Here is a 14,947-nt window from a genome sequence, read left to right as displayed (position 1 = left end):
TAACTTTGAACTAAAACCTCTAATCACCATGTATTTGGTGTCAAAAGATGGATAATTAAAATACCTTCATTCTGATATCAATTTCAATGAGTGATGTAATGTGTGAAATATAAATTTTGAGCCAAAAAGGTGCTTTATTGTAGATATTCCTCTGATTTTGGCCAGTATATCGGTATATTACTGTAACTGGACAAAAGTAATAAGACATTTAGTGGTGCAGAAAGTTCAAAGGATTTGGAGCACTGAGTGCAATTGATAAGGTTCTTCTTCTGTACTCTGGGATGTTTGAGGAAATGTGGACATTGGCAGTTGCCTCTCCCCCCCCCCCCCCCCCCCCGGCACCCCGCCCCCTTCCAGCCGTTTGTCATAATCTTGCCCATGCCCAAGATAAGTTAGTGCATCGATCAACATGAATATAATATAATATTGCCATATTTGGTTAATGCCCTTGCCTCTCCCTCCACCCCCCCCCCCAACCCGCCCCCAAATGGGGGGGGGGGGGAGGAAGGGAAAGGGAAAGAGGAGAGCTAAAAGGGAACAAAAACAGGAAGAAGAAAAGAAAAGGGTGAAAAGAAGGAGGAACAGTTGTGATTAATCCCGCCAAAAACGTGTGGATCGAAGGGGGGAGGCGAAAAACTCTTTCCCCCCCCCCCCCCCATCAAACTTAAAACAGAGAGAAGAATGGGAAGGGAAAGGAAAAGAGTGGAGAAAGGGAAAGAAAAAAAAGAGAAAAAGAAAGGTAGGGGGGATCAGTTGCGATTTTCCCCGCCAACAAGGTGTAGATCGGGGGGCCAGGGGAGGGCCACTGGCGTACTGATGGGGGAGGGGGCTTGGGGGAGACAGATCCTCCCAAGTATAATTCAAACATGGTTTATTTCTAATTCGATACCGCTGATTTACAAATGTTGCTGAAATAAAGAAAAAAAATCCGAAATTCGTACTCATTATGTAGTACATTATTATTTTTTATGCGTTTGTTGGAAAATGGCAAATTCCTAAAGAAAGAAAGAAAATATAATAACCTGCCTTTCTCACAAAATAATGAGGTGTCAAAATTTGTTCATCTGACCGTGAATAAATGCTTAAAAACCCCAGAGCTTTCGGGGGCTCTGCCCCCTGGATTTAGCCTAGTGCCCTAAGGCGGGCACCTGGATGTTCATCTGACGGTAATTCAATGCTTAAAACCCCTGAGCTTCTGGGGCCTCCGCCCCCTGGACCTCACGCCAATTAGTGTCCTGCCAGTGTCACAAATAAAGTATCAAAATTTGCTCATCTGACGGTAATTTAATGTATAAAACCCCTGAACTTCTGTGGGTTCCGCCCCTTGGACCCCACACTCATTTGTGTCCTGCCAGTGTCACAAATAAAGTATCAAAATATACTCATCTGACCGTAATTTATTGCCCCCCAAAACCTTAAGCTTCCGGGGGCTCCGCCCCCTGGAACCCCACGCCAATTCGTGATCTGCTAGTGTCACAAATAAGGTATTAAAATATACTCATCTGACCGTAATTTATTGCCCAAAACCCCTAAGCTTCCGGGGGCTCCGCCCCTGGAACCCCACACCAATTCGTGACCTGCCAGTGTCACAAATAAGGTATCAAAATATGCTCATCTGACCTTAATGTATTTCCAAAAACCCCTAAGCTTCTGGGGGCTCCACCCATTGACCCCCGCCGCAACGTTCAGCGGGGCCTGCATGTAAGAGTGGGGTGATGGGGATTTGTTTTTGGTCTACCCCTCCCCCCTCCCCAAACGTTTTTGCCACTGCCGGTGTCACCATTACGTACCAATATTTGGCTCGCATCATTTCAAATTTGGCCCCCCCCCCCCCCAAGAAATCTTGGATCCGCGCCTAGGGTATATATCTCTTATTTTTTTTTAAATATTATTCATATCAGGAAGGAGTGCTGGAAAGGGACGTTAAAAGTACAATTTGCCTTTCACATTAGTCAAGCAAGGTTTCTCTTAACAATCTATATCTATATGGCAGTCACTCCCCACCATTTAAATCGTCTGGCAATTGCCATTTGTGTATCGTTGACCTGTGGCGAATCTTTTCATATAGGTTCCATTTGGGTTTCCTTTAAAGCTGATCTAGCTCGATATTGAGGTTGGGGTATTTTAGGGACATCTGACAGACACCCCCACCAGGCGCGCCGGAAGCAGTTTGGGATTGGGGGGAGGGGGCAAACACTCCAGGGGCTCACCTTTCAGGGGCAGTGGTGTAATGAGCAAAAACGTTCTTGGGGGGCAGAAGAAAAATCTGCACCACCACCACTCTTACACGTTACATGCCGGCCCCGCTGAACGTTTTTCAAAGTAGAGTATTAACGATCAGGTAGAGCGGAGCAAGTGCAGCGTAAATTGAAGGTGAGGTCCAGGGTGCGGAGCACACGAATCCTCAGGGGTTTTAGGTATTTAATTACGGCCAGAAGAGCATATTTTGATACCTCATTTGTGACACTGGCAGGTCACTCATTCTTTCTTTCTCTCTTTCTTTCTTTTTCTCTTTAACATACTTTTTTTTTAAAGTGAGGGGGTGCTCGAGCCCTACACTTCTGCAGGCCCTGACATGAAGGCTTCTAAATAAGCATTTTTTTTGCCTAACTGTAAATTTGGGAGACTTGTCATTTTCCAACAAAAGTATAATTTACCCCCCAAAATGAAAAAAATTCACAGAAAATCATGTCATTTCAGCAACATGTTCAAAAAGACCATATGATTTATGCAAAAGGCATGATAGAACTCTAATGTAGACGGTGGTGTGCTATCAAAATTATAAGCTTGTACCTTATGACATTTTCCAATCATCAAATATTGTGAGATCCTTAGAAGTTCAAGGAGTGAGTAACGATTTTAAATTATTCATGGCTAAGCAGAAAAGATTTCAAATTGAAGTTGTCGAACCTTCTATTTGAAACACACAAAAAACTTAAACTGAGATTCAATCGAATCAAGTAGTTTCATAATGTTCCTTCAATTTTTGTACCGAATTACTTGAAATCGAGAGAAAAAATAACTTTGCATACCTAGCCGAAACTATTTTATGAGAAAAGTTTATGTCATTCTAATCTAATCACAATAGGAATTATGCGGATTATTGGTTGCTTACAAGCATACACGTGTTTTCTTAGTAAACCATTAAACCAACTATGGCAATAGTTGATCGATGCACTAACTTGGCTGGGGCATGGGCAAGATTATGACAAGCGGCTGGAAAGGGCGGGGTGGGGATGGGAGAGGGGAGAGGCAACTGCCAATGCCCACATTTCCTCAAACAACAGAAGAAGAACTTATCAATTGCAATTTGATGTTGGAGAATTTGCCATTTTCCAACAAACGCATCAAAAATGATAATGTACTACATATTAAGTAAAAATTTCGGATTTGTTTTTCTTTATTTCAGCAACATTTGTAAATCAGCGGTATCGATTTAGAAATAAACCACGTTTCAATTATACTTGGGAGGATCTGTCTCCCCCAAGCCCCCTCCCCCATCAGTACGCCAGTGGCCCTCCCCCTGGCCCCCCGATCTACACCTTGTTGGCGGGGAAAATCGCAACTGATCCTTTCTTTTTCTCTTTTTTTTCTTTCCCTTTCTCCACTCTTTTCCTTTCCCTTCCCATTCTTCTCTCTGTTTTAAGTTTGATGGGGGGGGGGGGAGAGTTTTTCGCCTCCCCCCTTCGATCCACACGTTTTTGGCGGGATTAATCACAACTGTTCCTCCTTCTTTTCACCCTTTTCTTTTCTTCTTCCTGTTTTTGTTCCCTTTTAGCTCTCCTCTTTCCCTTTCCCTTCCTCCCCCCTTTTGGGGGCGGGTTGGGGGGGGGTGGAGGGAGAGGCAAGGGCATTAACCAAATATGGCAATATTATATTATATTCATGTTGATCGATGCACTAACTTATCTTGGGCATGGGCAAGATTACATGTATGACAAACGGCTGGAAGGGGGCGGGGTGCCGGGTGGGGGGGGGGGGGAGAGGCAACTGCCAATGTCCCCATTTCCTCAAACATCCCAGAGTACAGAAGAAGAACCTTATCAATTGCACTCAGTGCTCCAAATCCTTTGAACTTTCTGCACCACTAAATGTCTTATTACTTTTGTCCAGTTACAGTAATATACCGATATACTGGCCAAAATCAGAGGAATATCTACAATAAAGCACCTTTTTGGCTCAAAATTTATATTTCACACATTACATCACTCATTGAAATTGATATCAGAATGAAGGTATTTTAATTATCCATCTTTTGACACCAAATACATGGTGATTAGAGGTTTTAGTTCAAAGTTATCTTTAAAACTCGATGTAAACACACCAAACAGGTCCTTAATACACTAATGCACGTATATGCATACAGTTTATACACATGTGGGCAAAAATGTTGTTTTTGTGGAAATCAAATCAATAACTTTGGATTGCTATAACTTTTTATAGAAATGATATATAAACCTCTCCCTCGCACAGGATATTGTCGTTGTACATATGCAAATTCCTGGAAAGTTATTAAAAAAAATTGATTTTTCAATTTTGATATATGGAAAATAATGTTTTTTGGTAAAATTCAATTTTTCGAAAAAAATCACAAAAATCATGTTTTTTACTTAAATTTGCGATGTTAATTAATCCCAAATTCTTTAAAATTGATATCAAAATGTAGATAATTTAACTCTCTTTCATATGACACCAAACTCATGGTGGTTCAAGGTTTCCTTAAAATATTATTTACAAAATACTATTTTGTCGTCAAAAGGGCCACTTTTTTGGTTGGGGGCGTCCCCCTGGCCACACCCACCACTTACAACATGCCAGACGGTCAATTTGTTATGTGAAGGTATGCGATATTTACATCTGTGCACATGAAAATTGGTTTCCTTCCCAGCTAGGTTGACCCCCCCCCCCCCCCCCCCCCTGGCTCCCGGTCTAGTAGTGCAGCTGAATATATTTTGAATAAAAGCTGCGCTATATTAATTTATTATTAATATTATTAAGACAGACCTCACTTTTGAATTTGTATTAATTGAAAGACGTTTAGATAAGATTTAAACATAATCATATCGTGGACCACATTAATTATTATTTGTATTGCACAATATATCATGACATTTGTATAGATTTCATGGATCTATACAGTGCAGTGGTTAAAAGGTTTTATAACTATTTTAAAACGTGTTGATAATTGTGTGGCTATCGAAGCTAACCTGGTCTTTATATAATATCTATACATTCATGCATGTGTTTTAGATTTACTTTAAAACGCCGTTTGTGAATATTATTGAAGATCACTCACAGCAATGTCTAACAGGAGATTTCCGAAAAGAAAAGGCATGGTTGTTCTCCCCTGTTTTTAAATCCTTCTTCATTATTGCAGATAACTTTCATTGCCATAAGGGGTGGTGAAGTTCCTCTGATCAGAGTATACAACATTCAAATAGATGAAACAACATATATAGGTAAGTATTTGAAAGATACATTACACTAGAAGTATAGGTGCACGTAATGCCACAAAGTTTAATCTACAAAAGATCTAACTTGTTATGAATCTAAAGAGAACGACTGAATTAATAAAACCCCATTTAAATAAATCGTAATAGAGATGTGATTCTAACACGATAGGAAATACTTTCAAGAAACAAACTAAAGTGCAATGTCAGTAGTCAGTACCCTTTTTCATTGCCTTTTGAAACCCTGTCCGGATTACGTATAATATATATTTCATGTTCGCACGACCATGTCAATATGACGCCCATCGCAAACTTTACGATCCTCCTGCGATCGATTTTCTAGGTAATTATAATTATATCAGATATGGAAGTCTAAGCTAATATTATTTTCCTGATCTAATTTGTGAATAATATTGATAATGCTAACAACAGGAATTTTAGTGCATTTCATTTTACTACTAAGATTCACAGCCAATTCGGCTTCAAAATATATATAATCGGCACACTGGTCTGACGTCACTGTGAGCCACGATTTAGCCACTTCTCCTCAGAGGAAGCATGAACTCGCTTGGAAGTTACATTTTATTAATCATATGACTATTCAGATTCACGGTAATCAAGATTTTACACGTTTGAATGTCCATATGAAATGCTGCTGCAATTAATCAAAAATCGGATCATACAATATGATCTAATTTGTGAATAATATTGATAATGCTAACAACAGGAATTTTAGTGCATTTAATTTTTCTACTAAGATTTACAGCCAATTCGGCTTCAAAATACATATTTGCTTTACTGTTCTGACGTCACTGCGACTTTAAGCTGATTTAGCCACCCTTCCTCCGAGGAAGCATTAAGTCCCTTGGAGGTTCAGATAATCGGTCATTAAGATTTTACATGTTTGAATGTCCATATGAAATGCTATTGCAATTAATCAAAAATCGGATCATAGTAAGATCATATAGACAATGGGCTTTAATTAAATCGTCTCAGGTTCATTTCTTTAAATAGTCATTGCGATCTTATTCAATGTACTCCATTTTCAAATTACACAGATCCGCGTGTAACAAAACAGCCATCAACTGAATCATTCACTTCGACCACTTTAACCACTTCCTTAGAAGGTAAGTGTCATTTTCATTATTATAATATATCTAACATCTCAGATTTCACTAGATTATATTTCACCCCCAATTTTGTTCCATGTACCTTGGATATATAATACTCGGTATGATTTTTCTTTGCCAAGTGACTAAAAAGAAGAGGTAGGATTCTTCACTCAGTTCAAGTCAATTAAATTCAACTCTATTCAATTTCGTCATCATCGGAGCTTTTATTTGCCAGGGGCCTTTTGTAATGTATATTTTAATACTAACAATAACAATTATAATAATGATATCGATAATAATAATATTATTTTTCTTTCTTCATTTAACACAAAGTAGGAAACATAATGTGATCATAAAAGAGAAATCTGTTTATATGATCGCAACTAGACGTGTTTAATTGGGTTATAATTGATACATCCGGGTAATTCGTATTAAAAAAGTAGAACATGAGGCAAGGTAAATGAAACCATTATCATAAAGATGATGATACTAATAATGATGATAGAAATAACAAATGATTATGATAAGGATTTGTAAAGTGCCGTTTATTTAACATTTTTATTCCGAGGCACAAAAGAAGAAAAAAAAAGGTGTGCATGGTGGAAGAAGAAGAGTCATATGAAATGCTACTGTAAATTATTCCAAAAATCATAATCAAGTCAGATCTTATAGTGTCCGGTGGGCTTCGGGCTAATGAAATTGTCTCAGGTTCATTTCTTGAAAGTCACTGCGATCTTATCCAATGTTCTCCCTCTTCAAAACACAGTTTCATCTGTAACACAACCATCAACTGAATCAACTAGCACTAACTTCCAGTCCAAATCACACACACCTACTAGCTCGACAGGTAATTCAACCACTTCCTTTAATAGAATGTAAATGTCATTTTCATAATTAGTATATAATTATCTGACTATTCTCCCTCACTTTGCTTTCACGTGACTAGAAAGAAGATGTAGGATTCTTCAATCACTTAAAGTCAAATCAATTTCGTTATTCTCGGAGCTTACATTGGCCAGCGGCCTTTGTAGCAATACAATATGATAAGGATAATAATAAATAAGCTTTCATTTAACATAAAGGGGTGGCAAACATATGTGATTATATATTTTGTCTTTATTTTTATTGTCTTCTACATTTATAAAGCGCATTGGTATTACCTTCGGTAATTAAATGCGCTATATAAGAGCTAACTATTATTATTATTATTGTTATTGTTTGTTAATCACGTTATATACACTATCGCAACTAGACGTTTTTAATTGGGTTATAATTGATACCTCCGGGTATTTCATATAATAAAGTAAGGCAAGGTAAACGTACTGAGCATCCATTCATTATAATAATGATGATGATTTTTATATTGCCGTTTATTTAAACCTTAAATTCCAAGGCGAGCAAGGAAAAATAGATGTGAAAGAAGAAAAAGGAGAGTCGGAATTTACGGTGCCATATTCTCTACATGCTCTACCTCCATCTCTGGACTCAATTACATTTTGTATTTACTGTTCTCCCAATATATGCATGGATATTTTGGTAAATGGTAACGATGCTAGATACTTGTTTTACACACAGCTCCGTATGCAGCTATAGGCGGTGGAGTAGCAGCAGCAGTAGTGGTAGTATGCATCATTATCATCATTCTCGTTTATAGATGCAAGTGAGTATGGTTACATTCTAAGGTTATAAATAGTCCTTTAAATGTAAATTTCAGGTACAGATGAGAATTCAATTTCAATCAATCATCAGTGTCATGCTATGGACACATTACCCAAAAGTAGCCTGCTCGGCGGCCGAGCGGCGAGTTTTTAGCCAATTTTGCTCGGCCACCGAGCGGCGGCCGCCCAGGCACCGTTTTTTTTTAGGCATCGCTCGGTCGCTGCTGAAGTTTTTGGGCGGAGTTAAAATTCGGGCGGCGCCTGCTAACTTTCACTCCCCGCCCAAACTACGCTCGGAGATTGGGCGTTCGCCGCCCGGGCGCCGACCTAATCGAGCGTTAATCACCGTCGAGCGATTTAGGTCAAAAATCGAAGCCGCTAGGTCAAAGGCTTTCGAGTAGTCGCCGCCCGGTCGCCGCTGGGAGATCAGTCGGTCACTGGGCGGTGAGTTCAAAATCGGTCGGCAGCCTTCGACCTAGCGGCTTCGATTTTTGACCTAAATCGATCGGCGGCGAACGCTCGATTAGTTCGCTGCACGGGCGGCGAACGGCCGGGCACCGAGCGTATTTTTAGAGCCCCGCCGGTCACTGGCCGGCCGCCATGCAATATCTTTAAAATCAGCCGGCGGCCGGTGGAAGACTGCTCGGGAATCGGTGGGTCACCGGTCGGTCACTGGCATCACTGCCGGGACACCGCGCAGAAAAGCTCCGCGATTTCGCCCAGTTTTGGCCAAAAATCGAGCGGCGACCGACGGGAAATCGACAGGGCACCGCCCAGGCATCGCAGGCGCTCTACAGCCTGCTCGCCTGATCGCAGGGCGATGCCTAAATTCCAGCGGCGACCGAGCATGCTACTAATCGGTCGGTCGCCGCTCTGATTTGTGACCATAGCTTTACGTCAAAAAGCTTTAAATAGGCAGTTATAAGCTTTTTGCAAGAGGTTCATCCTCCATTTTCAAAAAGGTCACATCATATTTCAAAATGTTAAAAGCGAGGTAAAACAACTTTTTGGGGGGAAGAAAAGAAAATACAGCCAGATAAACTCTCTGACAAAAACCAAACTGTTAATCATTATTTGCAAACAGTATATTGGTGAAATAATTCAGTCAGTGAAAATAAGCCTACCCGGCCATGATAGCTGACAAGTATTGTTTCTTCTCCTTACTTATTGCCTCTCTCCTTACTAGGTGCAAGCCGCAACAAGACCCAAACAATGGTTCCGGTCTCGAGGAGATGGCAGGTGAAGAAGCACCACCTCCTGGGTACGAGACTACGACTTTGGCTTTTCCCGAAGCTTCTGGCAGTGACTCTTTGCGCATGAACATGGAGGTAAAATATCCAGAATCGAGCCGCTAAAAAACAAATTGACCAAGAATCCGGGGGGGGGGGGGTGTGTGGATGTTTCACAAAAACTAAGATCGCCTCTAAGTTGGACTTAACTATGGCAGGCCATTCATTCCACTGGTTGCTCTCACCATTCGTCTCGCAATCATTAGATAATATTTTTTCCTTCAATAATTGATGATAAAAAAGTACATTCTGTAGATTTGAGACCATAATTTGAACGTACGTCCCTTAATTGAGAGACCAATGCCAGTAAATGGTGAGAGAAATATTATTGTAAGTTGGTTTCAGTCGTTGTGAAACACCCCCAGGACTCATACTTCATCTTCGATTAGAAAATCCACGGGATACCTCTTTATCAATACATTCTTTGTAATGTCTGCCTGTAAGATGTATGTCTTCATAATTCTAAATAATTTGTCTTGTTTGGCATCAATAAAAACCTCCATAATATAATTATCGTCGCTCTGCAACTGACAGAACTAAAATGATCATTCCCAAACTCAGACCCTCATCAACTGAAAGATGTTTTAAAGTGGCTGCATCGAATATGTGGAACGACGTCGCACTTTTCATCAGTAACTCAAAATAAGAACTCGTCTTTTTTTTTAAAAGGTCACCTCCCTCCCCCCCCCCCCTTCCGTGATATAAATGATTTGATTTAATTATGTTCTCAATAATGGTTCTATTATGCTTATTTTATTATTCTTTGTAAGCTTTTTATTTTTGCTTTGGTATTTTTGCTTTGGTATTTTTGTGTATTGGTTTTAATTTAACGCCTCTAAATATTGGATATTACTATCATTTTATATCTTTAAGAACGACCAGCAAGGTGAGATCGAGAATGAATATTTAACGCCCCGAATGAAGAGAGGGACCATGCTACAAGCAGAGTATGTCAACATGAATACCAGAGACAACCCAGTAGTCATGGTAACGGAGGATATCTACGAAAACATGGCGGACAATGCCGCAGGTAAACACGTCGTAACTTCGAAGGAAGCGGAATATTCGGTTGTAATCTAAAGCTCAAAGGAGAGAAATCTGAATTCATTATTTTATAGGCTCAAAGGTAATGCTGAAAAACATCCCGGAAAACTTCATATACAATTTGTGATGCTCAAATCAGCCCTGGCCTGCAAATAAATGCCGGAACCTCGATGTTCTCATCGATTCGAACATGACAGTGTAACTAGTGTAACTAACTGGGCGGGGCTTAACGTGACCTCGAGCGAAAGGAGACCAGACTGTAGAGTTTCAGGATTACTTTCTTCTGTTTTATAATATGGACATCCTTGAATTTATATGATGATTATTTATATGACGTTTCTTGTGTGGGGAAACTTTGAAATTTATACGATGATTTTTTTATACGACGTTTCGTTAAAGAGTTTCGCGATAAATTGTTTTGTGTGTGGACACGCTGTCTAAATCATAATATATCCCACACATGTATAGCCATTCAGATTCCAACTCTGCAACCTTTGCACATACAAAAATTTGTCTCACCTCCCTGCTGACCTGACGCGTAAGTTTACTGAAACATTGGACTTGGTTCATTCTCTTATTCCTTTCCGGTAAGACTTTAAAATTCTCTTCTAATACATCTTCCTGACTACCAGCTAGTCAGCTACAACGCCTCCCACAACTCCATAGACTCAGTGGCCAGACTTGTAGCTCTCACTACAGGCACCACTCACATCTCACCCATCCTTCATCAGGCACTGCACTGGCTTCCTGACCGCCAGCGTATCATCTTCAAAGTCATTCTTCTCGTCTATCAAGCTTTTCATTGCACTGCACCCTCCGACATACAAGACCTACGAACCACCACGACGACTCCGCTCTGCTCACACCTAACTTCTTTGCATCCCACGTTCACGTCAATCCTGGGCCGTGAAGGCGATCGCTTTCAAGTTCTGGCCCTGAAGTGTGGAACACACTCCCTCCTCCCCTCCGAAATGGAATAACCTCTTTATGTTTCGAATATCATTCTACATGTAAATAGTAAGGCCAAAAAAACAAAACATGTTTAGCGTCCTGTTTTTTTTTTGAAAAATAGGAAGGAGGAGGCCCTTTTTTTCAAAGTGGCCGCTCAAAATGGCCGCTCGGTACATTTACCTGACAGTCCGGCCATTTTTCAAGATGGCCGCCGACATTTTTTTATATTTTAAAATCAGAAATACATCCATTTTAACATTTTTTTCATGTTTTTTTTCTTTAATTTTTTTTTTTTTTTTTAATTAAAACATTTCATTTAAAAAAATCAAAAAAAGAAAGAAAAGGAGGCGGCCCCCCAAAAAGGAAGCAGGTGGGTACGCTAAACATGTTTATTCTTTTAAATGGCCTAAATGCTTAATTCTGTAACTTGAATCGAGGTATGGAGAAACAAGATAATCAGTTAAATTATACTGGAGGCGCACACAAGTAGTTAATTCCAGTCAACTTAATTGTATTGTATTAGTAACATTTTATTCTAGTTCTACTTTTAAGCTATTAAACATGTTGAATAATTATACTGAGTTAGACAGTACTACTTGTGCGCTTAGATAAATGTACTTATTGTGATTATTGTTATATATCTATTAGTGTATCCTAACTCTTATACTTTTGTGATTATGATGATGATACAGGTGCCATTGCCCCTACATTTTGTCTTCCTTTTTATTGCTATTATTATTATCATTAGTAATTATGTTCTCATTTTCATTATTATATAATGGTATTAGTACTAGCATTAGTATTAATATATATATTTATTCTCTCTCTTAAATTATGTTCGAAAATATACAGTGAAATTAGATTACAGGCGGCGACATGTTTAAAGAGCAAACGCTTTTGTGTCGGGAGTGCCGTATAAAACCTAAAGAAAAACAAACAAGAAGCCAATACATTTTAAATTCAAAAAAGTTATTATGGGCATAAAATGAATGACAGAAAAAGCATTAGTTGAAAAATACACTGATAAATAAATGCACACTCTTGATATTGTGTAATTTTACTTAAAGTTAAAATATGAAATCAGAATGTAATTGTTATACCCTTGTCTTTGGATGTACTCCGAAGTTTTTGCGGATAACCCTATTTAACATCAGATAAGTTATATTTGTATGGTATGAACTCCCCAAAACTAATCTAGTAATTAAGAACATTATGGAAGGATCAACGAACAGTGCAACTTTCTTCAAATGTATTTTGTACATTGCACAAATCTTCATATCATGCATGAACATTATAATGACGTGTTTAAACACGTTAAATAGAACGTGGCTCTATTTCTTGTAGAGAAGCTTTTATGTATCTGAATATGGTATGACTGTATTTCATAGTTCATACATTAATGGTTGAGAAAAAAGAACATGAGTGTATTTTAGGCTGATGTCGAATATTACATTTTTAATCAGAATCACAGCTATTTCGTTGTTTCATAGACTGGTATGTATGTAGCTGTGAAAAGTATGAATGTTCTTTGATGAGAGTTATAAGAAAATATTTTGGTAAAGGGAATAATACTCTTGTCATAATCAGATATCAGTTTGCTCTGTATAAACTTACACATTATTGACAATTTCTCTCTTTCCGAAGAATATAATTCAAGATAGCGCCATCATGTGTTATGAGAAACAAAAGTTGATGGCTCAGAACTTCAGGACTGGTTTGCAGGCCTATATAACAATATAGTGACCTTTGAGTGAGGAGGTCTAGTCTCTATACCTTTTTATTTAAATCAGCCATTAAAGGTACTATGTCCCTTTTGCAGTCAACCTCAATTGCTGTAGAACTTTGCAGGAATTATGAATATGTCATGTATGTCCTATCTGTGAAATTTAAACGTTAGCAGTGTCCTCATATTCGAATTATGCAAGGAAACCCGTTTACTTGCTAGACTTCACTGTCAGACACTATTGAGTGTCTGACTGGCTTTTTTTCTTCTTTGGTAATAACATACATGAAAAGAGTTGTCTACATCAATAACCCACTTCTTGTGATGGCCAAGATTAAACTGATTGAATCTTTGCACAGCATAAAACGTATGACCATTCGGTACAATTGTCTGAAAATCAAGACTATTACTTTTGGGTTCTATAGCCCTAAAGTCGATTTGACAACTAATAGTCGTTATTTTCCCACTAGAAGACATTTTCAAGCCCCAACTTTTTTAGGGAAGTTCTAAATTAGTATTATCTTTCAAATGCAGTTGGAATTTAACTTTTTCATTTTTTGGCCTGCAAATGGGACATAGTACCTTTAACACGGAAAATTGATAACTATCGGAGCAATTTATACCGAAATTCCAGTACTCACGTTATCATGTTTAACATTTTATTTATTTATTTAGAGAGAGAGAGAGAGAGAGAGAGAGAGAGTAGGGAAAAAAAGAGAAAGAGAGGGTTCTATAAGAAGAGAAGAGAGAGAAAGAGAAAAAAGAAAGAGAGACAGAGAGAATGAGAGAGAAAATGAGAGAGAAAGAGAGAGAGGATAACAAGAAAGAGAGGAGGAGGGAACAAAGGGAGGTGAGAGCATAATACAGGATAACAAAAAATAGAACGGGGAGAACCAACTTTGTCTCCAAAATTAAGGTAAAAAAAGAAAAGCAATTTGTTACATACTGACCATAAAAATTATGTCAACCAAAGAAAGGGATAATAACTGATGTACATCCAAATTTGAAACGCATAAAATTGTCGTCGTGATAATTATATTCACAATTGAATAGCGTTTAAAAGGGAAGTCTCATGTGATATTAAGTTGGTTTAAACAAAAGCAGAAAAATGAGAGGGACATATTAGTACAATTTTGAGCAATATCCAACTACAAATTGGAAGGTTATGATTTTGTTAAAGTTGCCAGTGAAACTGGCGTCAATATGACGTAATTTGCGAGTTCCTCTTCAATTTGCTCTGTTCGGAAACATGTCATGAACTTTCATTTTCTTTGTAATTGATGACGGAATAGATCTTTGTTCATACAGGCGTTTTATACAATTTTTTTTTGCAATAATCGTATTTAAGGTAAGTGTATGATTGAAGACTTTCTTAAGGGAAAATATGAATTTTTGAAGTAGATTTAGTACAGGGAGCTCGCAAGATTTGTCACAGAGTTGCTATTTTTTTTTTTTATTAATAGCACCTGCCAAAATTCATAACTTTCTGAATTTCAATCGCTCAGCCCCGAAAGAGGTCGAGTAGATGGTATCTAGTCGTGATGCCTGGCTTTTCAGCCTCTGATTGTTTTTGTTGGGGCTCAGTTCTCATCTGGATTTTTCCTTCCTCCTCTCTGCATCTGCTTCTTACTCTTCATATACTCTTTGAGCGAGCCCCTCGATCTATACTACGAAACATAACAACATATTAAAGTAGTCCAATAATTACTTCGACTTTTTA

The 14,947-nt window shown here is 38.5% G+C and overlaps 1 protein-coding gene across 1 annotated transcript; it reads left to right on the top strand.

Annotated features, from left to right (window-relative positions):
• The first annotated feature begins 8,121 nt into the window (after positions 1–8,121).
• LOC105444584 lies at positions 8,122–11,613 on the top strand. The gene is made up of 3 exons (XM_030989693.1): positions 8,122–8,222; positions 9,407–9,548; positions 10,383–11,613. The coding sequence occupies exons 2-3, from the start codon at positions 9,453–9,455 to the stop codon at positions 10,587–10,589; spliced, it is 303 nt and encodes a 100-aa protein (XP_030845553.1). The 5' UTR covers positions 8,122–8,222; positions 9,407–9,452; the 3' UTR covers positions 10,590–11,613.
• The last annotated feature ends 3,334 nt before the right edge of the window (positions 11,614–14,947 follow it).

The sequence above is a fragment of the Strongylocentrotus purpuratus genome, unplaced genomic scaffold (assembly GCF_000002235.5).
Source record: "Strongylocentrotus purpuratus isolate Spur 01 unplaced genomic scaffold, Spur_5.0 spur5_scaffold_18, whole genome shotgun sequence".
In the NCBI taxonomy this organism is placed as follows: domain Eukaryota; kingdom Metazoa; phylum Echinodermata; class Echinoidea; order Camarodonta; family Strongylocentrotidae; genus Strongylocentrotus; species Strongylocentrotus purpuratus.
This window is presented reverse-complemented; position numbering and strand designations above follow the sequence as displayed.

Coding starts and splice junctions, on each gene's coding strand:
- LOC105444584 (XM_030989693.1), top strand. CDS start 9,453: ATGGCAGGTGAAGAAGCACCACCTCCTGGGTACGAGACTACGACTTTG. Junction 9,549..10,382: donor CTTTGCGCATGAACATGGAG/GTAAAATATCCA, acceptor TATATCTTTAAG/AACGACCAGCAAGGTGAGAT.